Raw genomic sequence first — 27,302 nt, forward strand, 5'->3', positions numbered from 1 at the left:
AAGAAATTGCCAATTAAAAGTGTACAGAGACGGTCGAGAATTTTATAAGACGCTGACACGATCGAAGAAAAAATGCCCATGTCTCTGGAATAATTTAAATTCATCACTGTAAATTAAATGCGCGTATATCTTAAATCATCAATAATCATTTGAAGATTGTAATTACGAAAAATAGGATTTATAGCTTGGAACGAGGGAGCAACAAATCTTTATCCAATCGAACGTTTTGCTCGAAAGGGGGAAAAAGTTCCCGTTCGCGGTCGCATCGGTCGGTCTGCGAAGATTCATTAGGAACTTTCGAACGACGCGTTCGATTTCCTGGCGAAAAAAGAGGGGAAAAACCAGCGTATCCGGTCGCCGTTGCGAAAACTGGTCCTAGTTTTTTACGAACCCCGGCGAACAAAAAGGGGCCCAGCTCGATACGCCTCTGTCGTTGCGCGCCATTTTCGTTCCCAACGCGAAATAAAAGCTGCGCGAAAATTAGTCGCAAGTACCAGGCCTCGCCTTGCAATTACGAAACACGATTTCAATACGTACTTGCGCTGAAATCGTGTTTCATAATTGCACGCCAGTTTGATCGCGAGCATTCTCGTTCGCTTTACGAGTTGTAGAACGGGTGGTTCTCCAGGCATTGTTCACGGCGTCGCAAGATCGGTCGCATCGACGCGTGTGTTCGAAATTTTCTACGCTCGCTGAAAACTCTACGAGCGTATTATTAGCTACCCTATTTAAACGCACCCTTTTCAAACCTTCTCGCAGCTCTGCAAATCGAATCGCGATGGATCATTCGCGAAGATTACAAACGACCGTCGCGTCTCTTGCACGCAACCCCCAACCTTTTCGATCTCTCGACATTTCGTCAATGACGCACACAGTTACCCTGTCGTCGTTCAGCCGAAAATTCCCCCAATTAAAATAGCACCCGTGATACGTGTTTTCCAGATTGGCTCCCAAGGCTGACGCGTTTATGGACACAAGGGGACGCGTTTCGTGGCCCCGCGCGTCGGAACCTTTCAATCCAGCGACGATTATCGGGGCGGCGCATCGGCGCGTTCTCGCGGAACAATCGCATTTATAATTAGCATTTCCACCCGGTGTGTACCGGGAGCAGGCGTGTAATAAAACTGGCGATTAATCGTAATCGAGTTTGCGGCTCGATCGGTCGATAGTACCTTTACCTTCGTCATCCGGCGGCGTTATTTCTGGCGGGAATCCCCTCGGCAAGGACAAGGACTTTAACTCACCTGTAACAGACAGAAACGATAGGTTTTTCAATTAACAATCTACGATCGTTCGATAGCTGAAGAATCGTTCCAGCTTCCAGATTTGGAAACTTCCGTTTCGTTCCCTTTAAACGAAACTGAAACAGTAGAATCTTCTCACGGACGCTACAAACGCATTCGTACGTGAATAGTTGCTGCTATTTTAAGTGTGCATGCAAGTGGCTCGCTACGACGTAAAAAAAAAGAAAGAAAAAATTGCTAATTACTCGTGTGTACCTGTGGGTCTAAAAAGTTACGTGGCGTAATAAAATAGTTCGGAGACAATGGAGATCGATATCTGTAATTCACACAGGGAGATCTACGATTCGTGTGCACGCGTATTTCCGTAAATATTCAGAAAGAGTAGATCGATTAATCGATAAGCAGTCGCGAACGATATCCAGGCGTGTGCTCGGGCCAGCGCAGTCGTGGGTCAAAATGATCACCCTCGAGCATCCGTTTCGCAATTATGTATCAACGACTCTCCTGTCCCGTTGGGACGACTCGACGGTCAAAAGAGTGGTGCCGAAAATGAATGAAATCGTTTCCGATGAACCCCACTCGGGTCAAGTGTGTGATACGCTATCGAGTGGCCGTACCAGCGAGGGCAATCGCGTCAATTAAACCAATTTCGGCGACCCTCGATGCGATTCAGGTACAGGACGTCTGTTCAAACGTATTCTTTGCTGGATTTCGCTCTCAAATTATTTTTTTTCTCTCTCTCTCTCGATCATCAAAATCGTAGAGATGCTAAAACGAGCCACAGTACCAAATATGAAATAGAACTAATTTCTAATGTAACTACTCTATTTATACATATATGGCTGTTGTGTCGTATTTGCGATGCAAATTATAATTAACATTAGATAACTGAACCAAATCAGTGTTACATTGTAACTAATTATTTGACTGGTAGACTATGAATTTGAAATAAGTATATTTTTATGTCTCCTTTATTTATTTCGAACAAGATATTGCATCTGAACGCTTTCGTTGTCGTTAATGCTAAAGAGCCGATCTACAATCTCTATACTCTTTTCTTGATAATTACAGTCTTTATGCTATTATAAAAATGGCAAAGTATACGTCGGAAGTAAAACTATTTAATCATAACGGCTTGAACGGAAAGTGCTCAAAAATTAATTAAAGAATAGAAAAGTGGTAAAAATTAGCGTTTGCATTCTTGGTAGATGTTAAAATTGTGCTCCTACAAATAGCTTTGTTGCAGTAGTTACACACGTATTTTCTCATTCTGCGCTTCTTAGATGAACAGAAGGTACTATCACTATGTTCGTTTGACATAATTTAAAAAAAAAGTAACAAACGTACAGCTGTGCTTATCACATTCGAATAACTGATTTTATTATCTGCGAAGGTATTGCAAGTAAAATGGTTTGAACGCAACGGGAGCATCTAAAATTCGCGAAACTTGCAGGAAACGAATCGTTATTTATCCAGGGTTGAAGTGAAATGAAAACCTCTGGGTTTGATCGCGTCGAGGCCGAACGGAGAAGAAAACGATGGACACCAAAGAGGTATCGTACATTAGCTGGTTCCCAGTACTGCGTCGTGGAAAGGGTGAGGGCCTGACCTATGCGAGCGCTATGCAGGAATTCATTCCTTCTAGGGGCGTCAAAGCGAATCGAGTCAACGCCGGGACGAGTTAACACGTTCGCGAACAGTAAAAGTTTCATCGAGGTAAAAAAATTGACAGTGATTTCATTTTTAAATCAGTTGCGATATCCGAAATTTGATTAAACACATTTTATAAGGGTTAGAGTCTTTCGAAGATTATAATATTTTAATCGTTATATACGATTATATAAAATTAAATTCAAAATAATTCACTTTAAGATTTGAATGCTATAGCATTTGTGTAATTCTGCATTATCATGAAAATGAATGTTATTCAGGTACGCAAACGTGTTAAAAGTTATTCCATGTCATTTTTCTTATCACGTTTTCACCTTACAATAAGTAACAACATCACACTTACATTTACACTAAAACAAATAGATACAATTAAATACTAACGCGAATGACTATAAATAAAGCTAATTCGTGTAAAGGATGAGCGAATTTCAATCGTAAACCGATGTCCACGTTCGTTTGGCCCTGGACAGACGGGTGCATACGGAATGCACCGGAGTGCGAACAACGCAAGGCCAGCGGAGGATTACGCGAAACAATTAAGCCGCTACGATGGCCCCGATCTTTATCAGGCTGATCGCATAATTCGCGGTTTTCGTCGTGAACAATTAACCAGCCGTCACCTCGAAACGGTGCACCCGAGGACGTCCTCGCTAATTGGCCCTGGTTGCCATTAATCTCGCATCAAGGATCGAAGGGAAAAGGACGTTCGTCGGTTACGTCACGGATTAATTGAACACGCGGGCTATCGCGAACCGATCGCGCACTTAATTGCGGACCTTGCGCCATTGTGTAACAGACGCGATTAAAAGACGGGATCGCGGAATCGTTCGCTCGCCTCGCGAATTTAAACTCGCGTTCTCTTTCTTGCTTTCTTCTCGCTGGGAAGAAAGAGTGTTCATTGTCTTCCAATTAATCCGGCGCGATACTCGAGAGAGCGGAGGTGATTCAGTGAATTTCACGTTCGCAACCAGCAGAATGGCTGACTGAAAGAGGGACGCGTTTTTTTCAGGCTGCAAAAACTCTGTACTTGTCGCGGAGATGTTCGCAGAGATAGTAACGCGGCGGATTGCACTCGCGAGTGGCAATTGGAAAATCGAGCAACGTTCGCGATAAGAAAGTTAGCTCGAGGAACAATCGCAGTTGTTCGCTTGGAACGAGTGCGAAGAAAAACAATCGGGACGCGAGAGACCCTTTGAAAGAGCGGCGGCGAACGGTTTCACCGGGAACAATAAAAACGCAGAAAGAAAACTGGATGTTTCCCGGGTTAAAACGCGCGGAACGAGGCGGGTCGGGTGAGAAAAGTTGGCTTTTTGTCGGCGCCGTAACGGGGATTAGCATGCGCCACGGTCATTGTTCCCCCCGTTTCAGGTAGCCACTTTTGCGTAATCCGGTGAAAGCCGTGTTCGACTCCTCCAATTTCCACGCGGCCGCTCCACTTCCTGCGGGAGCGCGTAAAACGCGCGCGACCTTTCCGTGCTCGCTCGAACGCGGGTGGATCCGTTCCGTCGAGCGCGTACTCTTCGCGAGCTCTCCCCTCGCGAGCTGAATCGACGATTCGCTAACGAGCTGTTAATGCTTCACGCTTTCTTCGAGCGCGCTAGATTTTTGTTTCAACGCGTCCGACCGGCGACGTGTTCCTCCTCTGCTACGAGCATCTTCTTCACGACGGAGTTTCTGGAGTTCTCGCGTTGCTCGGGACTTTTAATTTCAGAGCGTTCTTCTGGTGTACCGTTGTTTTGCTACTTCGATTGGTTTAATGAAGGATTTCAAATATGGTAAAGGGCTATTCGATATTTAAATTGTATTTAGAACACACTGTATTGAGTACGAAACGCTAATAAGGTAAATATTTGAGTTAAAAGTTTAACTGTTTGTGAGATATAAATATGTATTTTTGTTTGATAGTAGTAAAGTAGAATTTCGAAATCCCAATCCCAACTAAATAACGTTCACGTTGGAAAAAATAAAATAATTGTACAAACGTCTACATATTTATTGTTCCATAAAAAGTGAAATAAATTTCCGTTCGCCTATGAAAACCATTTTTTATAAAAATACAAAATATTTGTATTGTAAAAAAATATTGTATCTTGGGTAGTTATGTTTCAAATCACCAAACAACATCGACAAATGTTTTCGTTTTTAAAGAAAGCAATATAAAGATTTGTAGGGGGGAAATTCCAATTTATTTTTATAAATAAATTATTTAACCATTGCATATTTTAAATTCTTAGGAATTCTTTCTAAAGTACCATTAAGAGATTATTCGTGTAATATTGTATGGATGCGATGTTTCGTAATTAACGATCGTAAACGCCGAAGCGATTTTGCATTATTACTGTAATGAGAAAAACGAATATGAAAGAGGCGGGAATGATAACCCTGTAAACGTAACGAGCTACTCAAAATGGAAACGGTTATCGATAGAATTCATTTTTACCGCTGGCTTCGTGCATATGCATACTAGGAGATACAGAAATGGGTCAACGATAACTCGCAGCGACAACTCGTTCGAACTTCCATTTTTCTTCGAACTTCCGAACATTTCAAAAACGAAGCAAACCTTCAGCTTTCGTTCGCCAAAAATTTATCACTCACACTTCTAGCTTTATTATTTCCAATTACCCATGATTTATTAGAACGATTAAAGCTACCTTACGAACGATACACTTTCTCATTTCCAAATTGACGTTAGAACAAATTGCATTATAAATAGAATAAAAACAAAGGATACAACACTAACAAAAGAATCTATCGAAATGTATCACACATAAACGCGCAATTAATCAAGCGTCGACGGGTACGTGAATCCTCGTGGAGACGAAAATCGCGTACGCGACTCGACTCCGTTAATAAGACGACGTTGCGGAACGACGTAAAGCTCGCTAGCACCCTGCCAGAAGAGATTATCCCCAGCCGTGGAGCGGAGAAACCAGGCCAACGATAAGCTGGCCGCGCGACGGAAGCTCAGCCAAAACGGAGTCCATGGAAAACCCATTTCCAGGACAGAACGCAAAAACGAGCGGAAAACCACGGCTTCGTCTCGCGGCATCGACGTCAGGAGTTGCCAGTCGAAACGAGCGCGAATATGGGTCGACTGTTAAGGGAAATTCACTTCGTCGTTGCGTGGAAATCCGGGTTCCAAAGGGGCTTCTCCCGTATTGCGGCCCCGTTGCGCCAGTTTCCGCCGATCGTGCGCTGGAAGCTTAAAAATATCGCTGGCCCGCTTCCAAACGCGCGATCTTCCTCGCGTAAACAGTCGAAAAACTATCGTGGACGAAGCGAACCGGGGAAAAACGTGGTTTACGTTCGATCGTCTTTGCCTCTCCTTCTCGTTGCGACCTCGAAAGGGCGTGTTCGCGATAGGGTCAGGAGAAGAGCAAGTCGTGTGCGTGGGACGGAAGCTGCAGAAGGATTTTCGCTGGGTTTCGAACGTCGATCTGGGTCGAGGTGAACTGGGTCGCGATCACGTTCGCCGATTTTGGCAAGAAGTTGTTTTAAACGCGCAGGGAATTACGCGAACGAGGAAAGGGTGGTTTTATAGGGCGGTTCGGTGGAACTGACACGCTACGAGTTGACTCGCGAATGGAGTATTAAGGACGTAATCAATTTCTGACGATGCGCGTTACGTTTGATGAATTAGAAGTGGAGTTCAAGTTGTGGACTCTTGAGAAGGCGAAGAAAGCGATGAACGTTTCGAAGTAAATTTACTGCAGTTTAATTGTAAGACTTTTTATAGTGATTATTAAGCGCGCTTTTTTTTCTTTTCTTTTAATTAAATATTTTCTGTATATACTGTAGACGTTATGTACTGCATGATAGAATTTTTATATGGTGATGAAAGTTACAAATATTAACTTCAAATAAATGTTGCAACGCTCAGAAAAAAGGGGCTTATTTTTTATCTACTTTTGTATACGCTTTCGCTATTAAAGATGAATTCGCGTTTAAACTATTCCACTGTTTCTACATTCAAAGTACAATGTCCGTACCATAGACAAATATACTTGGCTACAGCATGCTTTGCGTAACAATTCTTACCAGACATAACTCTCGAATTACGCTATGAATAATAAAAAAGAATGGACTAAGAGAAAGGTAACAGAGAGAGAAAGAGGAAGAGAGAGAGAGAGAGAGAGAGAGAGAAATAGCATACTTTATACAAATCGTAGGAAGCAATAGAATTTTAATATATTTTTTTTCGCATTGCAATATCATTTTCGTTGATGCATGAAAGATAGGGGTAATTATACTGGACGTACGAAACTATTGGGTGTCATTATCCGGGCGGGGGTGTCATTCTTATAATTAGAGGTAAAAAAAGTAAAATAAAATGGAACTAATGTTCGTAATAATCCCACTTACACTCCACGATAAGACGATTGGGATCGTGTTCGCTTAACGAGGACAATTCGGGATCCAAAGTATGTCTCTGTTGCAACCCTCTTCTTGGAAGGGTGGAAACCCTTCTTAGCAATGGCGCTATACAAACATCACAATCATTTCAACACGATTACCTTCACTGCGCGATTAGAATGATTAAACTAATCGTATGCAAGCAGAATTTCCGTCGGGAAATTTCAAAGCAAAACGGGGGAAAATAGAAGGACGCAAATATTGTATAACGCAGCGTGTGGATCGCACCAAAAACAAAGCAAGCGTAAGATGTACAAGGTAAATGAAAAGCAACGAAAGAAAAGTAGAAAACGGGATTGCTGGAAAGTGCGAGCAAAAATGACGCGTCGTTTCTTAGACACCTGATAACACGAACGATGTTATACGAGCGTGTGAACGCAGGATGTTAAGCTTAAACCGAGCATCTAAATTATTTCCTGCTATTAACGAGGTAAGAAGAACTAGCTAAATAAGATGTAAATGGTTTCAAGGCATGCGCACATGGCGACGATAAAAACATCTTGAATCCATTTAAATCCAATCTAGCCGCATCCCCTTCCAAATAGATTAAATACTCCATTTTAAATTAACATCCTCCATATTTATACATTTTTACATTATAATTAATGAGGAACGAAAATTCATATTTCTTCATTACGCGTTGCTCTGATGAAAAAAGGGGTTGAAAAGCGCGTTGTCTGCAAATTTCACTGCAAAATTCGCGCCTAGCTCCATACATGCGAGCGAAGCGTCAGCGTTCGTCGAAAGTGCGAGACTTGTTCGTCAGTGTTCGTCGATAAGAGCCGGGAAACACGGAAACACGGCCGTGAGACGATTCAACTTCGAAGATGCACCCATCAGCGAGCGCAACGGCGACCCCAAGCGCAGACGACACCCATTCCGCTCCGCGCGCGCGGTTCGATTCAGCTCGCGCCCGTTCTCATCGCGTTACAGTTAGGTACGCGTTTCCATTTGCGTCGCCAGTATGAGAAACGGTTTCGGATTTTGCATTGTAATTCGCGACCGGTGTCCTTTGTTCGGGGCCCCGTGCGCGGCTGTTTAGAAAGCGGCCTGGCGAACGCGCTGCGCCTTTTATCTCTCATCTCGACGCTTCTGTGTCGGTTCTAATTAATACGGGACAGCCGCGGGATTTTTAGCCACAGTTCTCCTGCACCCAGGCGTTCCTGTGCCGGTGATGGGTTGTCGGATGGATTGTTCTTGAAAATGGAACGTATACACCGAGGGTGGAATGAAAAGTTCGTGACCGAGAACGCGGGACTATCCGTTACTGCTGGTGGCTTGTCATTTTTACCGTCAAACGAGCCGTTTATTTTCAATCTGGCCTAAATCTATTTTTCGAAAAAATCAAGCCAGCTATTTTTATTATTTACGTTTCACTTTGGAGCAGATTCTAAATAATATATTTAAAATCACTCAGATTTTGTAAAACGAACATTTATTTTGCAAGTGGCTTAAGCTCGATTTATCGAACATAATGGAGACGTCGTTGATTATAAATTCTTATTATCAGGGTATTCATTTCTACCTAAAAATGGAAGAGTTTCGATTACAATCTGTCATCAAATTTCATATACGATATTTTACTAAAGGGACTGCAACGATCTGTCGTTTGATATTTCAAATTTCCACTCAGTCAACTATTCTCAACAGTTCTCTCACTAACGCAAACGCTTGAACGGCAATCAAATTTCCATACCGTTACATTTCCTACGCGCATAACGTTTGCATTAAAAAACAAGTGAAGATTTGCAATCGTCTATGTTTCTACGAACACACACTACCTCCTCGCTAATTGAATTCTTGTTCGCGTTATCGCGAGTGAATCTCGATCTTTCCAACATCTCCATTATCATCGTTATTCCTTATCCGACTCGCACAACGAGTATTCGCAACACGGTTACTCGAAATGCGCGGACAAGGGTGGGCGACTCGAAGACGCTTAAAGAAGACCGGTCGAGTCGTTTAGCGAAAACGTAGGTGAGAGGTGGAGAGAGGAGGAAAGGCGCGGCGCGTAATGAGGAAAGACCATCAGCGTTGCAACTGCGGTGCACTTCCTGCGAGCAGCGCATTTCTGCCCGCCGTACAAGGTGGTTGAGTCATGCGACAACGTAGGAGGAGCGAATGATGGACCTAACCCACTGTCTGATAACGCGACTCCACCGTTCGTGCCAGGACGCCTTCGCTCGGTGACGATGACGTTTCATATAATTTCGAGTGGTTCGCGGATCATTCAACGGTCGCGATGCTCGTTTTCGATTCGACTTTGCGTACAATTGTCCAAGGATTAATATTCATTGTATCATTTCATATCGTTACTCTAAGTGGTCTGCGTATAATGATAATGATAATGATAGTGATAATTGAACGGAGAAGAAGAGCATCGTACTATTGCATTTTTGCAACATTGCACGCAATTGCAACTTTGCACCTTTGAATTATGATAGAAACAGTAGCAGCAGCAGTAGCAACAGCAACATTTTATAGTAACGTTAGTTCTATCGTTCAATTTATAAAAGAAAACATATATTATTTCATATCGTCACTCTAAGTGGTTTGCATATAATGATAATGATAATGATAGTGATAATTTAATGGAAAAGAAGAGCATTGCACTATTGCATTTTTGCAATATTGCACGCAACTGCAACTTTGCACCTTTGAACAATGATAGAAACAGTAACAGCAGCAATAGCAACAGCAACATTTTATAATAACGTTAATTCTATCGTTCAATTTATAAAAGAAAATAAACACTCATTATTAAAATGTACTTATTTTCTTGCACGAATATTTTAATTGCACTGCTTTTGGCAAAACTGTGACTGATTCAATTCCAATCAGCTTCTCTCGATTCCAACAAAATTTCAGTAAAGCATAACATATTACATTTTCAAGCTTTTTGATCGAAATTCGAAATCGTTCGACGAATTTCATCGCTATTAACCCAAAATCGTTTCAAATCACAAGATCACTGATCTACGATTGCTATCAGAAGGAGAAGAAACGCGCAGTGGATATTTTGGGAGAAAAATTTTCCATTCCCCTGGCAACGATCACGTCACTGTTCGACGTCGAAGGGGTTTTACACGCGAAGCAGACCTTCCCATCGCAAGCGACAGATGTCGAGACGGGATGCGGCGATCGGTCGACCGAAAGAGAAGTCGAAGACGAAGGAAGCGGAAGAGGAAACCACGGTCGAAACAAAGCGTCCATTACTCTCGTCCCACAGCTGACGAGATAACTCGTAAAACCGCGGTTTATTATTATACTGTCTCTCCGGGAACTGACCAAGGATACTACTTCACGATCGTGCAAACATTTACAAGTTTTACGCGATATTTAGCTATGCCCAGGATGATTCACCGTAGTAAATGATCGAGGCTGAGCTGACGGATATAAATTCTACCGATCGTGAGTTTTCCTGGGTATCACGTGACAGAGATATGTACTTGCGAAGTATATTTGTACTATGCTGTGAAAACGTCATTCAGTATTCGTAATACTATTTTCCCGGTACAATTTCAATTACGTTCCTTTTAAAACACAATTATATAACAATTCCAATTTTCTATTTATCCGTGCGCTTCCCTCGTTTAATCACCATCATATGGCATTGGGCGCGCCAAGAGCCAAATTAAACCCAGAAGCGGAGTTAATTACACCCTGAAACTGATCGAACTCGTACTCGCGAAAGTGGCACCGAATTTTACTCGAAATCAGCCAGCATTGTTCCCGCAGGACGGTAAAACGGAGCGATGGCGAGCGAATGCAATTTTTTTCATCACGTTCGAAGAGCTGTCCTCGATACAGTCCCCCTCGATCCCAGTTCGTCCGCGGTGCAATTAGCCCGGTTCGAGTGGACACAGTCCAAACCCGTAGCGAAGGCTAATCGAGTTCGAGGCGAGCAAGCCACGGAGTCGCAGTCGCAATTAAGCAAGAGTATACCCCGGTGGTTAACTTATACCGAGTGTAACTAAAGCACGGCACGACGGGATCGCGTTACCCCGGCTGGCATTGTCTTCTTCAGTTACCAAAGTGCTAACCACCGCGTCGAATCCTCGTCGTTTTATTCCTCCCTCGTCAGACCCCGCACCCTTCTCGACCTCGCGCGAAAATCTTCTGGAACTCGATCTTTAGAAAAAAAAAAAAAAAAAAAATACGCCATTCGATTCGATTTAATTTTTATTTGATCGAGGTGTTTAAGCAAATTTAGCGCTTTATAGGCATTTTGGTGTACGCGTACGATACGCGTTTAGAGTGGATTGATTTTTGGAAGCTATAAAGCGAAGATTGACCGTGTGCTCTGTACCTTTTGGGTGGTCAATAAAATTACTAAAAATCGTGAAGATATATAATATTCTTTGAATATTTTAATTATCTTCTACCAAGTATTTAAAGAAGAGTAGAAGATTAAGATATGTCGGGTTTGAAGTTCGTGTCCTTGGTCACTATGAGGGTGGTTGATGGCGAGCTCTTAACATCGTCGAGTGAAACGATGCTGACCTATTTGCTTTTTTCCAAAAAAGGCCAACATAGCCTTGCCGCTAGTTTTTAAGGCATGAACGAGAGAAAGGGAGAGAGAGAACGAGGACGAGAGTGATTGGGAATGGTTCGAAGAGCAGTGTAAAATAGGAGGTCACAGGGAGAAGACGCAGCGTTGAATGTAGAATAAGAAGTCGTAGAGAGTAGTAGGTTTAAGCGTAGTAGAAAACAGCGTGGCTTTAAAGATATACGCGGTTAGCTTAGTCACAGTTTACGTAATAAATAATTTTATTTTCACCTCCAGTTTGATACTATTCTATAAAACTTCGAATCCCAATTCAACATGTATATAGAAGACGTTCAGTAACTCCTGCATACACGCATGTTAATGGCAACAGAACATAAATCAGTGCAACACGGATGACATCTATATTCTACTGCCCTAAAAAATCTCAACCAGTTCCCCGGATATTGTTCAACTTTCAAAGCTGCATAATTTCTCCCGCGAACCACCCTCGAAAACCCGCTGGTCTCGATTGAACCGACTAGCAACGCGAACGAACGCCAAACCCTCCGCCCCAGGTTGTCCCAGTTGGACGACGATTCCACCGTGGGATCGCAGTCCGATTTTTAATTAAATCGCTGGGACGTTTCAATTAAAATCCACCGACGCGGACGTTTCTCGCGCGACCCTTTCCCGTCCCCTGTTTCGACGTTTCTCGTCTCCGTCCAACGAACGCGCCCTTTGATCGTTGCTCCTCGCGTCACGACCCTTACTCCTACCAACGCGATGTTCCAGCAGATGTCGCCAGATCGAGATACACCCCTTTCCTTCGCGAGTCTCGTCTGGCACGGCGGCGTTCGTAATGGACGCGTGCGTGACGCCACCTTCGTTTCGCACCGTGGACGAAAATCTTACGGAAAATCGAGACGTTGCAGGAGATCGTCGTTGGATTATGCTCGACTCTAACAGAGGTACCGTAAACTTGTAAATGTTACGGTGGAAGGTTTTGCATGTTCCGTCGGGGTTTTAATTTTGTCGGACAACGAGGAGGGTCGCGAGGGCCTCCGTTGTTGGAAGTGGATACTTTTCGTTTATGGCCCTGGACGCGTAGCCGGATTTATGGGGATTTGCATGGGAAATTGCGACGGCGGCTCTTTCGGTGCTCGCGTTTAACCCCTGTTTTACTAAATTCTGATGTACGGATTCGCTTTCCAACCCTTCCTGCAAATTAAGACTCTTTTATCGGAGTTGCTTTTCGTTTCTATTTTGTTTAACTTGAATTTGCTCACACATTTTATTATTTATAATTAAAGTTATTCACGATTTCTTCTATATTCGTATACTATTAATTTGATATATTTCGTACGTTTTCATTCAACTCGAAACTGTTCACCGTGGTAGGTATATACTTCTATTTTAAGTTGCATTTGGGTTATCTGCTACTTGTATGCTAACCGTGGCAAACATTTCCTTTTAACTTGCTACTGTTTACTGTTACTTCTGTGCTGCCTGTTTCACGTACATTCTTTTTGACTTGGGGTTGTTGACTCTTACTCCCGTGCTCTATTCGTTTATATATTTTCTTTTCTCGCGGACTCGTTTAACCGCTATTTACGTTCCAACAAATACAGCGTACAATTTTGAGAATCGTTTAGACGAAAAGAACACGGAGATATTTCCGTGGATTTTCCGTTCCTCTGAACGGCTCGTTTTATAGAAGAAGAATTTCGTTGGGCCTTTTGAGCGTCGCTGGTTTTCATATTAAATCGCTAAGTGAAGTCATGCGCGCGAAAACACACAGCCGCGCGTGTGCAAACGCGCGGCTTGTGGCACGAAAAAGCCCAGGGCGTTTAATGACGCGAGACAAACAGGCTGCGGTTTTCATTTCCGCAAAAATGCCAGGCGATTGCTAATTTAAGCGTTTTGCAGCTCGTCTCCAGCGATCGCGCCAAAAGCTGCTGATGCCCGATGGACGTGCGGGGATGCTTTTATGCGGTAAGCTGAAAAGCGGCCAAGCGGAAATGCAAGGGAGATGTTGAGAGAAAACTGCATATTTGTATACGTTAATGAACCAGACTAGAATCGTTTGAGCTATAATTACAAATGTTTCACATTTTTTTTTTTTTTTTTTGGTTAAATTGATTAATTTCAAGTTACACGAGTGTTAATAATAGTCAATTGTAAGTCTGAAACGAAAATTTTAAGTATAATTTTAGTAGAGGTTTGATCAGAACCAAAGTACAGTCAAGAATATTCGACTTGAACGTGAAAGACGTAATATAATCTAAACTAGTTTTTGAAAACGTAAACTCGATTTTCCGAATGTTTAACGCTCCGAGATAAACTGCAAGAATTTGATATTCCTTCATATCCTGTGAATACGCGATGCGTCAACGAAAAACTTTCACGGAAATGTGATTCACTTGGATTTATATCAGCAAGAACCACTGTCTTCCTGTAATAACGCCAGTCGAGATTTCTGCTGCTAATTCTCCTTGACGTTAGCTCTTTTCAAAGTCTCTTTGATATTAGAATCGTAATTTCTTCTTCGTGAAAAACAAGTATTTTACCGTAGCGGTTCAAAGTATTTCTTCAAGTTAACACTTTCTTTTTTCGTACTCGAACAGGATGTTGTCGAAGATTAATTAAAAACTCAACGATTCTAGTCAGAGGTCAGTGACACGATTCGTTTCCAGTTCAATCCTTACATCAATTGAATTGCGTTTATTAGTACGTTACTCTCTTCGTTTATCTTAACAAATTAAATCCTGATACACTTCTGAACGAACAGAGTTTAAATAACAACACCGTTCAAAATCAAATCAACCAACGTGCAACGAAAGGCTTGAACTTTCCATTCGAAATCGTGTCACCAGCGAAAAGTCCGCGAGGAACCAAGCAAAACCGCGTTCTCGAACCCATCACTTACAAACGCTGCCCGAGTCGCCCTCCTCGATGCCGCTGAGATCCAAGTGATTCTTCCTATTCCGACGCATAATAGAATTCCATACCTTCTTGCGACTCATCGCGAACACAAACTAGCGGTCGCGTTCTAGTCGCACCCTAGCGTCCCAGCGACGCCCGGCACCCAACGAACGCGACTCTCTTGGCCGAATACTCGACCGGTATCGCGTGCCGCCCGTTGATGCCCCGCGAAACTAGGTTAATCGACGCTTCCTCCCGATACGAGGCATTCGTTATCGAAGCGTCATTATCGACGAACAATTAGCGATGACATCACTGGAGAATCACCAGCCGAACGGTACACCACTGGTGCAGCCGAAAAACGCACGAATCCAGTTCAACCAAAATGGCACCACTCCCGAGATACAAACAGAAATCGCGTGACGAACTGAAACAATCGAATACACCACTGTCGCGAGTCGAACGAGCACGATCACTCTCCGTAAACGTTTCTGTAAACGCGATCAAGTTCGAGCTACTCGAACCGCTTGGTCTTCGACGACTGGGCGAAAATGGGACTCCCCATTGGCCGCGTCTGGTGGCACGATGGCGCGTTCTAAGTAGCTCGAGGTGAGCTATCGGTTCCAGGCCGAGACCAGCGAGTCAACGGCTGTTTCGCTGCTCCCAGACGTAATTAGCCGATTCGCGGGGACTCGCGGCTCCATAATTAGTTCGCGGTTCGCCTTGGACCAGGCCTCGTTCGCCAAGCGCAGTAGCTCTAACTTCTGCGATGCTCAGTGACCGCGTGGAAGATGAACAACGATCGAGGCGCGAGTGTCTTCCGTTTTGACGAGCGCGATTCCGCGAGCGAGGGACAGCAGCGTCTATCGTCGCGAGGCAAACGCACGAGGACGAGAGCAGCGGCACTTTTATCGCATCCGGCGCCGAGGACTCTTTCGACGCGGAGGACCCGACGCGCGTTAACCTTCCGCCGCCAATCGGCTGCTGCGGAATCGGGGACGGTGGGGACGCGGCTCGAGGAAAATCGAGCGAGACCTAGCGATTTTCAACACGCCCCGGGAAACCGTGTCCAAGTGGAAGTGGAAATGTTTCTCTTCCACTGATTGCCGTGTTTTTTTCTGATATTTTCAGTGATCAATGGAGAGGATCCGGCTGAATGGTAGTGAACAACGTGTACAGTACCGTGGCTATTAATTGGTAGTGGAGCGAACGCCTGTGGCGTCAATCTGTCGCGTTGTTATTTTTTAACAATACATTCGTCAGTTTTTGAATATTCATATAATTTTTTTTTTGTTTTTAGTGTTGGTACCGTAGAATTTTTCGTTTATATCTGAAGAGTATGGTTGAGGCTTGCGGTGTCAAACATTCTGACGTGAATTTTGATAATTTTATACTGGTTGCTACGTAATGAGCGAAATGTCAGAAGAAGGGAACAAGTGAAATAATGGGAAAGTTTGGTTTGAAATAATCAGTTACTCTAACCGACTGACCACTTCCACTGTCCTTGATTTCTTTCTTCGAACGTACACACATTTACGTTACAGTTCCCTCGTTTTCAAGAATACCGTTTCCATTTACGTAATGTCTATTTCCTGAAATTGCTTAGAATTAAAATGAAGGAACAATCGTCACGATATTAAAATTACCATCCACTTTATGTTTTCGTTAATTAATTCGAGTATTGTTCTCCCAGTAGTTGCGTGAAATGAAAAGCTCTCGACGAGTGAAATGAAAATTAATAAAGGGATCGCGTAAATATTTGAACGCGCAAACGAGACGATTTTACGTTCGAGCCTTTTCAAAAATAAATCAAATATCGAAACGAGCAAACGCGGTTAAATTTTCACGAAATTCATGCATACTACGGCAGACAATCAACAAGGCAAATATTGCCTGGCGAACGGCACGAAACGAACGCCAATATGCGTGCACGGAAATATTTTCCATTCCCCAAACCGAGATACCGCTAATTAATTAACACATTCACTGACCGCCGCGAAATTAATTTCGGCCACGGAACTGACATCGACGCTAATTACCTCGGTCGATATAGAACTACGTATCCCCCCAGGTAAAACCGAAGAAAGTTCCAATGAAACGTCACGTTTCGATATTTGTCTGTCACGTTGTAATAAACACTCGAATTTTCTTTCGCTGAATTTCCACAAATGTGTTCAGAGCGAACAAAATTATTCTAACTGCGAAATATCGAATAAAATATAGCTTTTTATGGAGTAGAAAATATTTTCACAACAATTTCGTCTTTGGTCCACTAAATTAAGTGTGCAAATGAAAACGATGTGACTCACTTCGTGCGAATAATTTGACATTATACACGACGAGAGGAAAAATAATTTAATACGAGTTTCAAGTATCACGAATTCATCCTAAAAGGAAGCTTCGATGAAGAAGCATGGTGTCTCGACCTGAGAATGTCACTTTCCGTAATCGACGGTAGTCGTACGAAAAAAGCGATGGCAGGCAACGCCTAGCTGGTTATTAAATCCGTTCATAAATATGCAACGAATCTCTACTTTCACGTAACAAAGCGACAACTTCCGTTCGACCAGAGAAATTCGCGTAAACCAGTCGTGGCAACCTCTTTTAACTTCCATCTAGTTAGCCCCTCGTCCTTAAAATAATTAATTCGTCCTGTATTTTAGCTCCCATCGCTTTGCGTCGTAATTAATGACACTAGCTCGAGTGCCTAATTAACTCTTGGTCGACGGCAATTAAGAATTTGCATCGCTGAGTACGTCGAGGAAGATGGTTTCGGTGGGGAAGATTTTTAAGGTTCTTCTCTTGTAGATGAAAACGTGACAAATTTAACAAATATCCGGATGGACGAGTGATGTATGTTTTTTTTAGAAAAATAAATTATCCAGAGAGATTTAAATTCGAATAATAATCGAAAATTTAACGTTAGCTTTTAATCTGATTCTGGTCTTCAAGTGGACAATTCTTCCAATAAATTTAATATCCTACACTTAATTTGCAACCGTAGAAAGTAAAAGGCAATTGACTAGCGCATCAATCACGTTTAATCTCACCGTTACGACACACTGATGAACACGTGTCAATTAAAAGTTACGAAATATATTACCTTGACTCGTACAACTACGCTACCATTTCGAATAAATCGAAAACTTTAGCCGCGAGCAATACAGAAATATATTTTTTAATTAAAAGGTAGTCAACGTCTTTCGTATTATTTTCTCGTAAAAACTAACGAAACCATACGATGTAACTCGACAAGAAATGTAATTCCTACTTCCATAACTCAGGACGTTCGTTCTAGGGCTTGCAAAGACAGGATAAAATGTCAAAACCAGGTTCTGGGCTTTTCATTAAGTGATGGACTGGATAAAACCGGTTTATAGTCGCGTTTTTTTTTTAGTAAAGTATAAAATTAAATAGACTGTTATTTTAGATTTACAAGAAAATTTTCAGCAAGTAAAAATATGCAATACAAAATTTAGCGATTATTCATTATTTTCACTTAATATAAAAAGAAAAATAACATAACTTTATCATTAACATTTCACTATGTAAATAGAATAGAGAAGTAATATAAAACATAACTTATAGATCTCGTTCTTTAATAAACTAATATTTAAAGAAAAATTCGAACAAAAATCGATTGCTCGGTTCGCAAGCCCCAGTTCATTAAAACAAATCAGAAATGGGATCGAAACAGATTACACAGTCGAAACCGTAATCATCCTCGAATCTACACATCGAAGTCACTCGAATCCACTCAACGTAGCCATCGACAACACGTGGGAACAACTACGACCGACATCTCAGCCTACTTGCTCGTGTCGTACGCGAGCCAGCCCCACGAAGAAGACGTTAACACCACCGAATTGACGCGTCCTCGAAATTCCGCGACGATTACGCGCGAAAGGCAGCCAGCGGTGAACTGTCACGCGTTCGGTCGAATCCGCGTCTTGGAACAGCCGGAGGATATGCGGTTGTCGGTGACGATAAGTGCCCCGCCTGGCAGGAAGTCGTTCTTCCCAAATAAAAGAGCGGATTAAACTGACCGTGAACCGACGATCGCGAATCATCGCCGTCCCGCTTGCCCTCCTCGCGCGCTTTCCCGCGTCGTCGCCCTTCGCTCCATTGGATTCGGATACATCTGCCGAGGACGCGATTCGTTTTCCAACACCTTCGCAGCTCGATCGCGAAATACCAGTAATTTCGACTCGATTTATTTTCCATTCAACCGTCGACGGATGTAGTGAGAAGCGAAATTCTCTCGAGTGTATATTGGATGTACTGTTGACGTTCTATCGTCGAAAATTCTTTGACCAATCATGCGAAGCGATGCGACGCGGTCACACAGAGTTACGCCACTCGTCGCTCTCGTTACTCTGCCTTATACAATTTCGCCATTAACATACTCACGTGTGCTGATACTGTTTTTAGTTTATTCGTTGGTGGCGGAAAATTTTGTGATTGCATTAGTATCGACGTTTCTTAAAAGTTTCTCGCGCTGCTATATGTATGTCTGTGATCAGAAATTGCTTTCCAATGTGAAAAAATATTAACCAGTTAACTATGGAATTTAGTTTGAAAAGATCAGCATAGGGTGCGGAATTAAAAACAAGCAACGACGTGTATGCACGTCGAACGCAGGGAAAATGGTACTATTGTACATTTTACGAATGTATTTAGTTAGGTTGTGTATGTAATTAAGTTTGATACGTGTGCCCCTCTTCATATGAAATACATAGCGGTCGTATTGGTAGTATAAAGGGCCATAACACCAAATAATATTCTTGTTACATTTTATTGAGATTTCGAGTTTTTATAGTGAATGGCAATTTTTTCTTACACGACGAGTATACACGTCGAACTCACTTAACTGGTTAATATTAAATTTGCGCGCAATAATCGTATCATTAGTATCACTATTTCGAACGCACCCTTCAAAATTTTCTAGATAATTACCCATCATACACTATCTTCAGAATCAGTAATAGAATTACAGTCGTTTCACTCGACAAATTAGTCGTTTCTTGACATTATTTAAGGAAAAGCGATTTCCTTTAAATTGAAATCATTATGAAAATACCAAACTAAAAAATGTTTAGCAAGCTCGAGATACGCTGCACGAAATCCTGCGCTCAGCAGCTACCATTGGAGCGGATAACTTTCAGAAAAAGAAAAGAGATTAAAACGAGAAAATCTCGTAGCCAGTGTTTTACGTTTCAGCATTGAAACACGAGAAGTGTCTCGAGCGATTGTTCAAGTATTAACGTGAACGTCCTCGAACAATCGTTAATTCGTAAGAAAATAAAATTTGGAGCATTCGCGATGAAAAACGGCACCCATCCGTCCGCTTGAAAACTCGCTCGAGCAGACGGCTATACACGGCGCCGAATGTCGGTAAGTGTTACGGTCAGCTTGTCAGAACAGTTAAACGGAGTTTGCACACAGAGTCCGCAGCAGCTCGTTAATTCAGACACACGGCTTCGCACGGATGAAAAAGGTACCGGCCGCGATCTTTTCCACGTCGCGGCGCGAGGCAGTGGCAATTAACGCGTCTCGTTACGAGCGCAGAATCGCGCCTGGCGAACAATAGGGAAATTAGGGTCGCCGGTGTAAACGAGGTGAAGCAAACGCGCCACCGAGAACTTGGTTTCTACGACGTATCAAGACCAGGCTAGAAAGCACTTTCGAATGCTCGTTCGCGTTACGTAAATGTATCGCTGCCGAGTGTAAACGGTCGGAGAATGGGTCGTGTTCTTTTCTCATCGAGGCTGCGATACTGAATTTTCATCGAAGAAAGAGCATCGATCAATGGTTCCTCAACAAATTGTATTCCAGCGCTGAATTATAAACGAGAGATTTGGTAGAATTTTTATAGTAAAGAATTCAATCTTTCTTCTCGATTGTACAGATTTGGATTATTTCAATAGTTAAATACATTTGCCAGCGTAAAACTTATTGTCATAAGTTCGAAAAGATTTGTGAAGCTTCGAGACTATCATTATTTCCTTCCTAAGAACAGACAGCAAAAGAACTAGAACTTCAAAGAATCTTCAACGTTCTCGACCTAAAATCTGAAGCTCTAAGACTTTTCTCTATCACAGGGAAAAGATGTCGTCAGAAATTGTAATCATGCATTCAGACGAGTACAAAAGCTCTGTCGCCAGTACCCGTAATACTTTCCACCTGACCCAATTTCACACAATTAAAAACGTTAATTTCCATATATAATCCTCGTTATTATGCGCGGCAAATTTTCCTATACTACTTAAAATTCCTCGAAACCGCCGTCCAATTAGCGAATCGATTTTCCGCTAAACCGCTCAGCATAAATTGAAAATTCCGCGCAACTTGTACGCTCCGATATTAGCCGCAGAGGATAGAGCTGGAACGCGTTTTGGAATTTTTCCATACGGCTGCCCTAAATGGTCGTCGAGCTTCTTCTCGCGATTGTTCGAGGCGCGATTCAAGAAAAAAAAAAAAAAAACAGAAAGAAAGGAAGTGGAAGTTGGAACGCACGCCGAAAGGAATTCCAGACTGCTTGGTTTTAAAAGGCACCCGACTTGGTTCGAGTCCATTAACGGGTGGCCCGCTCGCGACGTCGTCCTGCCCGATTCCGATCATTACAGATTCAGGGAAGCGTTGTCCTCGGTCGTCACGTTCCAGTACACGCGGCTGGCATGCGAATCGCGCGATTAACTCCCCAAACAAACGCTTAATCACCCTTCTTTCTGCTTAACGGTTTTCAGCCGCGATGCACGCGATCCACCGCGAGAGAAAAAGGGAATAGGAGTGGAAAGCCTGCAACCAGACTAGGCGGCGACCCCGGTGTCGTCGTCTGATTGCCGCGTAATTGCTCGAGATTAGAGGCTCGACCGAGTGACACGGTGCAGGCGTGTTTTTTTTCTTTCTCTCGACGAAGTTAGAATGGATTTTGCAATTTATCATTTTCACGAAAACTTGACGTTCAATCCATAATACTTGGATAAATTTAGATTTTTTATTGAGATAATTGGGCCCAAGATGGTTCGATCGTTTCTGGTTGTACGCTTCAAGCGAAATTTGAAGGTTGAGAGAAGAAAATAAAGTTCACAATTGTCGTTCGAGATCTCGAGACTGTAACAATTAAACGAGGTCTTCGGTGTCCCAGTTAATTTCTACGTAATTACTAAAAATTAGTGGCTTAACAGAGTTATGTACGAACTAGATTCAATTATTTAAGCATCACTCGTACGATACTTGACACTAGATAGTGGTATTAAACACTTGACATTTAAAATCGTCGCGCAAGCCTTTCGATCTCGAAATAAAATAACGATAATCGTATAACAACGGTACGGAGGACAGCGCAAGACCAATTCCGTTTCAAGGAATCCAGCATCGCCGAAGAGGCGCGTCTTCAACGCCAGCGCCGCGTAAATAATCCTGAAAAGCCCATAAAAAGCCTGAAAAACGGGTCGAACCGTGGCGGATCGGTCGTAAATCTTGGCGAAATTGTTCGATTGCGAAACAACAGAGATCCCGCGAGCACGGTCTCGTTACGTAACGTTACAAAGTCGCGCGGTGTACGCAGGACAGGCGGGGACGTGTCGCAATCCGCGAGGATTCGTTCGCAGCTCGTGATATTTACATACGTGGGTGGAAAAACGCGCGTGCGTTCGTGCGTGGAACGAGCTGGACGCGCCTTGGAGCGGCGGCTGTCGGGAGGGAACCTAACCGTACAGACTAGGATGGCTCTTCCGGTGCGAGGGCATATCCGCCGCGTCGGACGATGCCTCGTGCGGTGATCCGCCGCTCGAAATTCTTCCCAGCGATTCTCCGCTTCGTGATCGAGGAATATTACAAAACGAAATTGCTAATTTATCGCGCGAATGGGTTTCTTGCACTGCACGGAAGAATGAAAAATGTACGCTTGTCTGTGTATACACACTTGTTTGCGAATGTCACTGAGTGTATCGCAAATTTGATATTCCAGTGGTGTTTGAAGATTCCACATATGTGTACGATTATTTGCGTCAGCTGTGTTATGCAAATGAGTAACGTTTGCAAAATGATCGTAAATAAAAATAGAAGAATACATAAAAATGTGTGAGTTAAAACTGTATTGAACTTAATATCTTTCAGAGTGTTGCAGTTATTATTATTGTTATTCCTTTTCTTTTTAGTACTATTATTATCGCTTCATATTCCTACTATTTTATTAGCCTGATAACGATTTTGGGTTGGACATAAGAATACTATATATAGAAGCTGCTAAGAAATAACGTTGCAAATTTCTGTTTCATCTGAACCTCGACCGTGTAAATCTGTGTTATGCAAATGAGTAACGTTTGCAAAATGATCGTAAATAAAAATAGAAGAATACATAAAAATGTGTGAGTTAAAATTGTAGTGAACTTAATATCTTTCAGAGTGTTGCAGTTATTATTATTGTTATTCCTTTTCTTTTTAGTACTATTATTATCGCATCACATTTCTACGATTCTATTAGCTTGATAACGATTTTGGGTTGGACATAAGAACACTAAATTATAATAAGAACGCTGCTAAAAAACGTTGCAAATTTCAATTTCATCTGAACCTCGACCGCATAAACCCATATAACAAAATTTCACTATCTACTTAAAGCTGTACAAGTACAAAGAAACAGTTAAGAGCAGATCAGGTAAGAGTAGTCGTACAAAGTACATCGTCCCAGGTAAACCAAGTCCCACCCATGGTCGATTAAACGAACCTGCTGAAATAAATCTCGCGAGACGAGCGAGCATTAAAAGTATGCGAGATTATTAATTCCGCGCGCGGTTTCCCAGCGCGAGGCGTCCAATTCGAAAGTAGCGACGTCGACGTTTCCATCCGCGTACGCTCGATCGCGAGCAGCACCGTACGCTCGTCCGTTTATCCTGCCGGCAATCTCCGCTCGGTGTTACGTTTAAATTAATAATCCCCGTTGCGTCGCGTGATAGCCGTCACTCGGAAACGCGTCCGTTACACGCGTGTTATTACGCGCGGCGTGCAATTTCAATAATAATTATAATCACGCGCGCGGTTGCGCCAGACGAAGAAACGGGGCGAAAAATAAGAGACGTGAAAGAAATAGGTCGTCGCCACTAGGGGAGAATGGCCATCCTATCTCTTTCTCTCCCTTTCTCGTTCCACGCGAGGGACTTTAATGGAGTACGCGTTAAAAGTCCGTCGTCGAAATTATTATTTCCCTCGATTACACTTGGCGCGCTGTTGTTTTTACCATGGAGCCTGGAACGGGACGGATAGGACCGTTGAAACGTCTGATTTACATTAATGCGTCGCGCTCCCCGTTCGCCTGGCTATTTTCGTGCATCTCGAACGTTTTAATATTTTAGGCAATCGGTGCGCGTACGCTGTTAGATTCGGATATTTATAAGTCTGAGAAAGTGCTGGACGGCGGGAGTAAATTTTAAATATTCCAGGGAGATGTTTGCTCGCGAGTAAGAGAATTGATCGACGATCGAGGAAAGTTCCGACGATGACACGATGGAAAAAGAGCGAAATTCGAAGCTGCTTCCAATCTATAGCAGCGTTGAAAGTGTAAATTGTTTCTACACCCAACCACCCCTTCGCTAAATATAAGATCTTCAATAACAAACTCCTGCGTCACTTGCAATTGGAATCTCATGCACGCAGCACTGGATTACTCGCATTCCTACCAATCACCAACCAAAATACCACGAAACGTAACTCTAGTAGAGAATGAATGAAAAAAAAGCGTAAAGAGTTCAGCAGAAGGCTGTCACACGAGACAAGTTCGTCGCTGCTTCTCCTCCACCCTCGCAAAGAAGCGTTATCGTGCGCTGTCGAACACGGGACAGCCAATATCCCAACGAGAGGCGAAGGTGGAAGCACAAGTGGAGGCGAAAGGACAAAGGGGAGAGAAGTTGAAATCCAAGGGAAACGCAAAGGAAATCCAGGTGATATTGCGTTCTCGACGCAGGGCCACGAGAAGCTGCCGTAAATCCGCGCGATATCAGCCGTCAAGGCGACAAAGCGAGCTTCGATCCAGCGAGTAGCAATTTCGACGTATCAGGCGGCAGGAATCCTTCCTTTCTTCGAGGAATAGGATCGACTGCGCGTAACAGGCAAGTTCATGGAGCACCCGTCGAACAGCCTGGGACCCGGAATTCACCGGAAGGTGGGAAAACCATCGCGAGAAAGGACGATCTGAATTGATGAGAAATAGTTGCCAGCTGAGGCGAAGGTCGATTGTTCCTGACGCGTTCGTGCGAACTTGATTTTCTGCTGACACGGGGGGAATTAGAGGACTCCCTCGGCTGTGGAATAAAAGCTTCGCGAGGGGGTTGACATGACAAACGATGGGGAAACGATGTCAGAAGGGCTTTTTCTCGCGAGAATGAGAGTACTTCCTTCGTAGCTGAGAGGCACGGAATTTTCTCCAGCCATTCGTACAGTTGGTAATTTATTACTTGAGATGTGTTGCGATAGCGTTTGAAGGTTCACGTGTACCGTAATCAGCTGGTTAGATGAAATCATTTCCTAACCGATGGTCTAGTAGGATACTGTGTGCTAAGATTCTACGTAGCTGCAGTCGATAACGTAGGAAACTTTATACGATGAATTACTATCCACTTTACCATCGTGCGAGTACACATATCTTTGAAACTATCTCGCCTGAAAAAAAATCGATTTTTCATCGTTTGATAAATAATAAAATATTCAACAATTCTGATTTTTACTTGCTTCCATTGCAAAACAAAAATATATCCATACATTCGTATGAAAATTTGGAAAATTCCTTTCTTTAATCCCAACATATCACAAATTCTATTACCACTAACAATCAATAAAACAAGCTTCCAATTGACTTAACATAATTGCTCTGAACGCTATTATTATATTACCAGCGTTCAATAAAAATCATCCCTGCAATTTTCTCTCGAAAGCAAGAAGAAAGCTGGTCGAAGCGCATTAAAACACGGCGCCGCGCGGAACCGGTCGTCAACTTCCGCGCGGCGATTCTTCAACGACGTCCGCGTTTCAATTTAACCGATCCCCAACGGCGCCACGCTAATTGCCGGCCATTAAGAATTTAACGCGAGGCGGAAGGGGATCTTTGTCGGCGTTACTTTCGACGAGAGAGGCTTTTCGCCCTCGGGGAATTGCACCTGTCGAACAATGTCCGCTCGTTATCGGGGCGTTGGTGTTTGTCAGCAACGGCGGCGATCGTTCGAGACAAAGCGTAATTAATACCCCCTCCCGGGGGGGTGGTCCGAATCCGCTCTGTCCGTCGAATAAAGAACCGAGCCGAGTCGAAGCGACGCGGCAGATTCGAAAACACGAACGACGCTTCCGCGTGCTCGTTACGCGCCGCGGAACGTGACAGCGTTTCTGGACCGGCGTTCATTTGGATCGGGATCATTAAGCGTCGGGGTTATTGTGCTCCCGCGGATAATACCGCGATATCGAGCCACGGGGATTCTACGGAAAGAAAGTTTTCATTCTACTGCGGAAGAAGCTGAGGAATGATTGAAATATGCGCGCGAACGGGGACAGCAAGTGTGATTTTGTGTGTTACGTTTATTCGGAAATACGTGTCTCTTCGAGTAATACGGAGAAGTTCGATGGAGAAAGGTATGAGGTAGGTATTGCTGGAATATTTAAATTTGTTGGAGGGTAAACGAGTTCGCGCGATAACAGTTCGTGGATTTTCTTCCTTGGGCACGATTCATCGTGCTCCAGTAACAATTAAGCGGTAGATTAGGTAAGAATGATTTATTGCTCTGAAAGCAGCTTTAAGGTCGTAGAAAGATTACTAAAAAATTGCTCAGTTGATAACTAAGTGATAAAGATTGAGAAATAAACAGAATCATCATTATTTAACTAAAGCTAAATTAAATTATCTAAGAAACACTAAAACAAAATTAAATTATCTAAGAAAAAAAGAGCTTCTATATTACGGTATATTTAAAGCAAAATCTATTTCTACTATATTTAAAAAAAAGAGAGACAAAAACGTGAAGAAAAAGGTCAGAGTACCATAAAAAAAGTAAATCGAAAAGAGTAGGTAAATTATTTCCAAACTCAAGAAAATGCAACCTTTTCGTGACTTGGAAATGGTCGATTAAAATTACCATAGCGAGATCGTTTCATCGCACAGTGCGAAATGTTCATCGTTGAAGCTTAACCCATTCACTGCTAAGCAAATAGAGCCATAGAAATTCATTCTTTCCAATTGTTATTCATTCGAACGGCTTTTAATTCAATCTAAACTTGTAGCGCAAAGCGCGAGATATCTCGATGATTGGCAGTGAATGGTTAAACGAGATTATCGTCAAGCAGAGACGCGCGAGACTCACCTATCGGAGACGCGGTGTTGGCTTCCCTGAGGCTGACTGTTTCCGGTTCGACCGCCGCTTCGTCTTCCTCGATCAATGGCGGCGGTGGTGCCAAGGGTCGCGACTCGTAACCCCAATGCTGTCGAAAAGCACGTGCGCCCCCGTCCAATCGTACACGTGGCAGCTCGACGAACATCGCGTCCCCCAACTGAAATCAAAGTTCCAACGATATTGTAA

The 27,302-nt window shown here is 43.0% G+C and overlaps 1 protein-coding gene across 1 annotated transcript in view; it reads right to left on the reverse strand.

The window, feature by feature from the left end:
* Positions 1 to 1,172: 1,172 nt before the first annotated feature.
* Positions 1,173 to 27,302, reverse strand: part of LOC143426280 (uncharacterized) — a 71,765-nt gene continuing 45,635 nt past the window's right edge. The window contains exons 2-3 of the mRNA XM_076899629.1: positions 27,087 to 27,273; positions 1,173 to 1,244 (exon numbers count right to left, since the gene is read on the reverse strand). Of these exons, the coding sequence (XP_076755744.1) occupies positions 1,241 to 1,244; positions 27,087 to 27,273 (191 nt within the window). The 3' untranslated portion in view covers positions 1,173 to 1,240. The remainder of the gene's footprint in view (positions 1,245 to 27,086; positions 27,274 to 27,302) is intronic.

Source organism: Xylocopa sonorina, chromosome 8, assembly GCF_050948175.1.
Source record: "Xylocopa sonorina isolate GNS202 chromosome 8, iyXylSono1_principal, whole genome shotgun sequence".
Classification (NCBI taxonomy): Eukaryota; Metazoa; Arthropoda; class Insecta; order Hymenoptera; family Apidae; genus Xylocopa; species Xylocopa sonorina.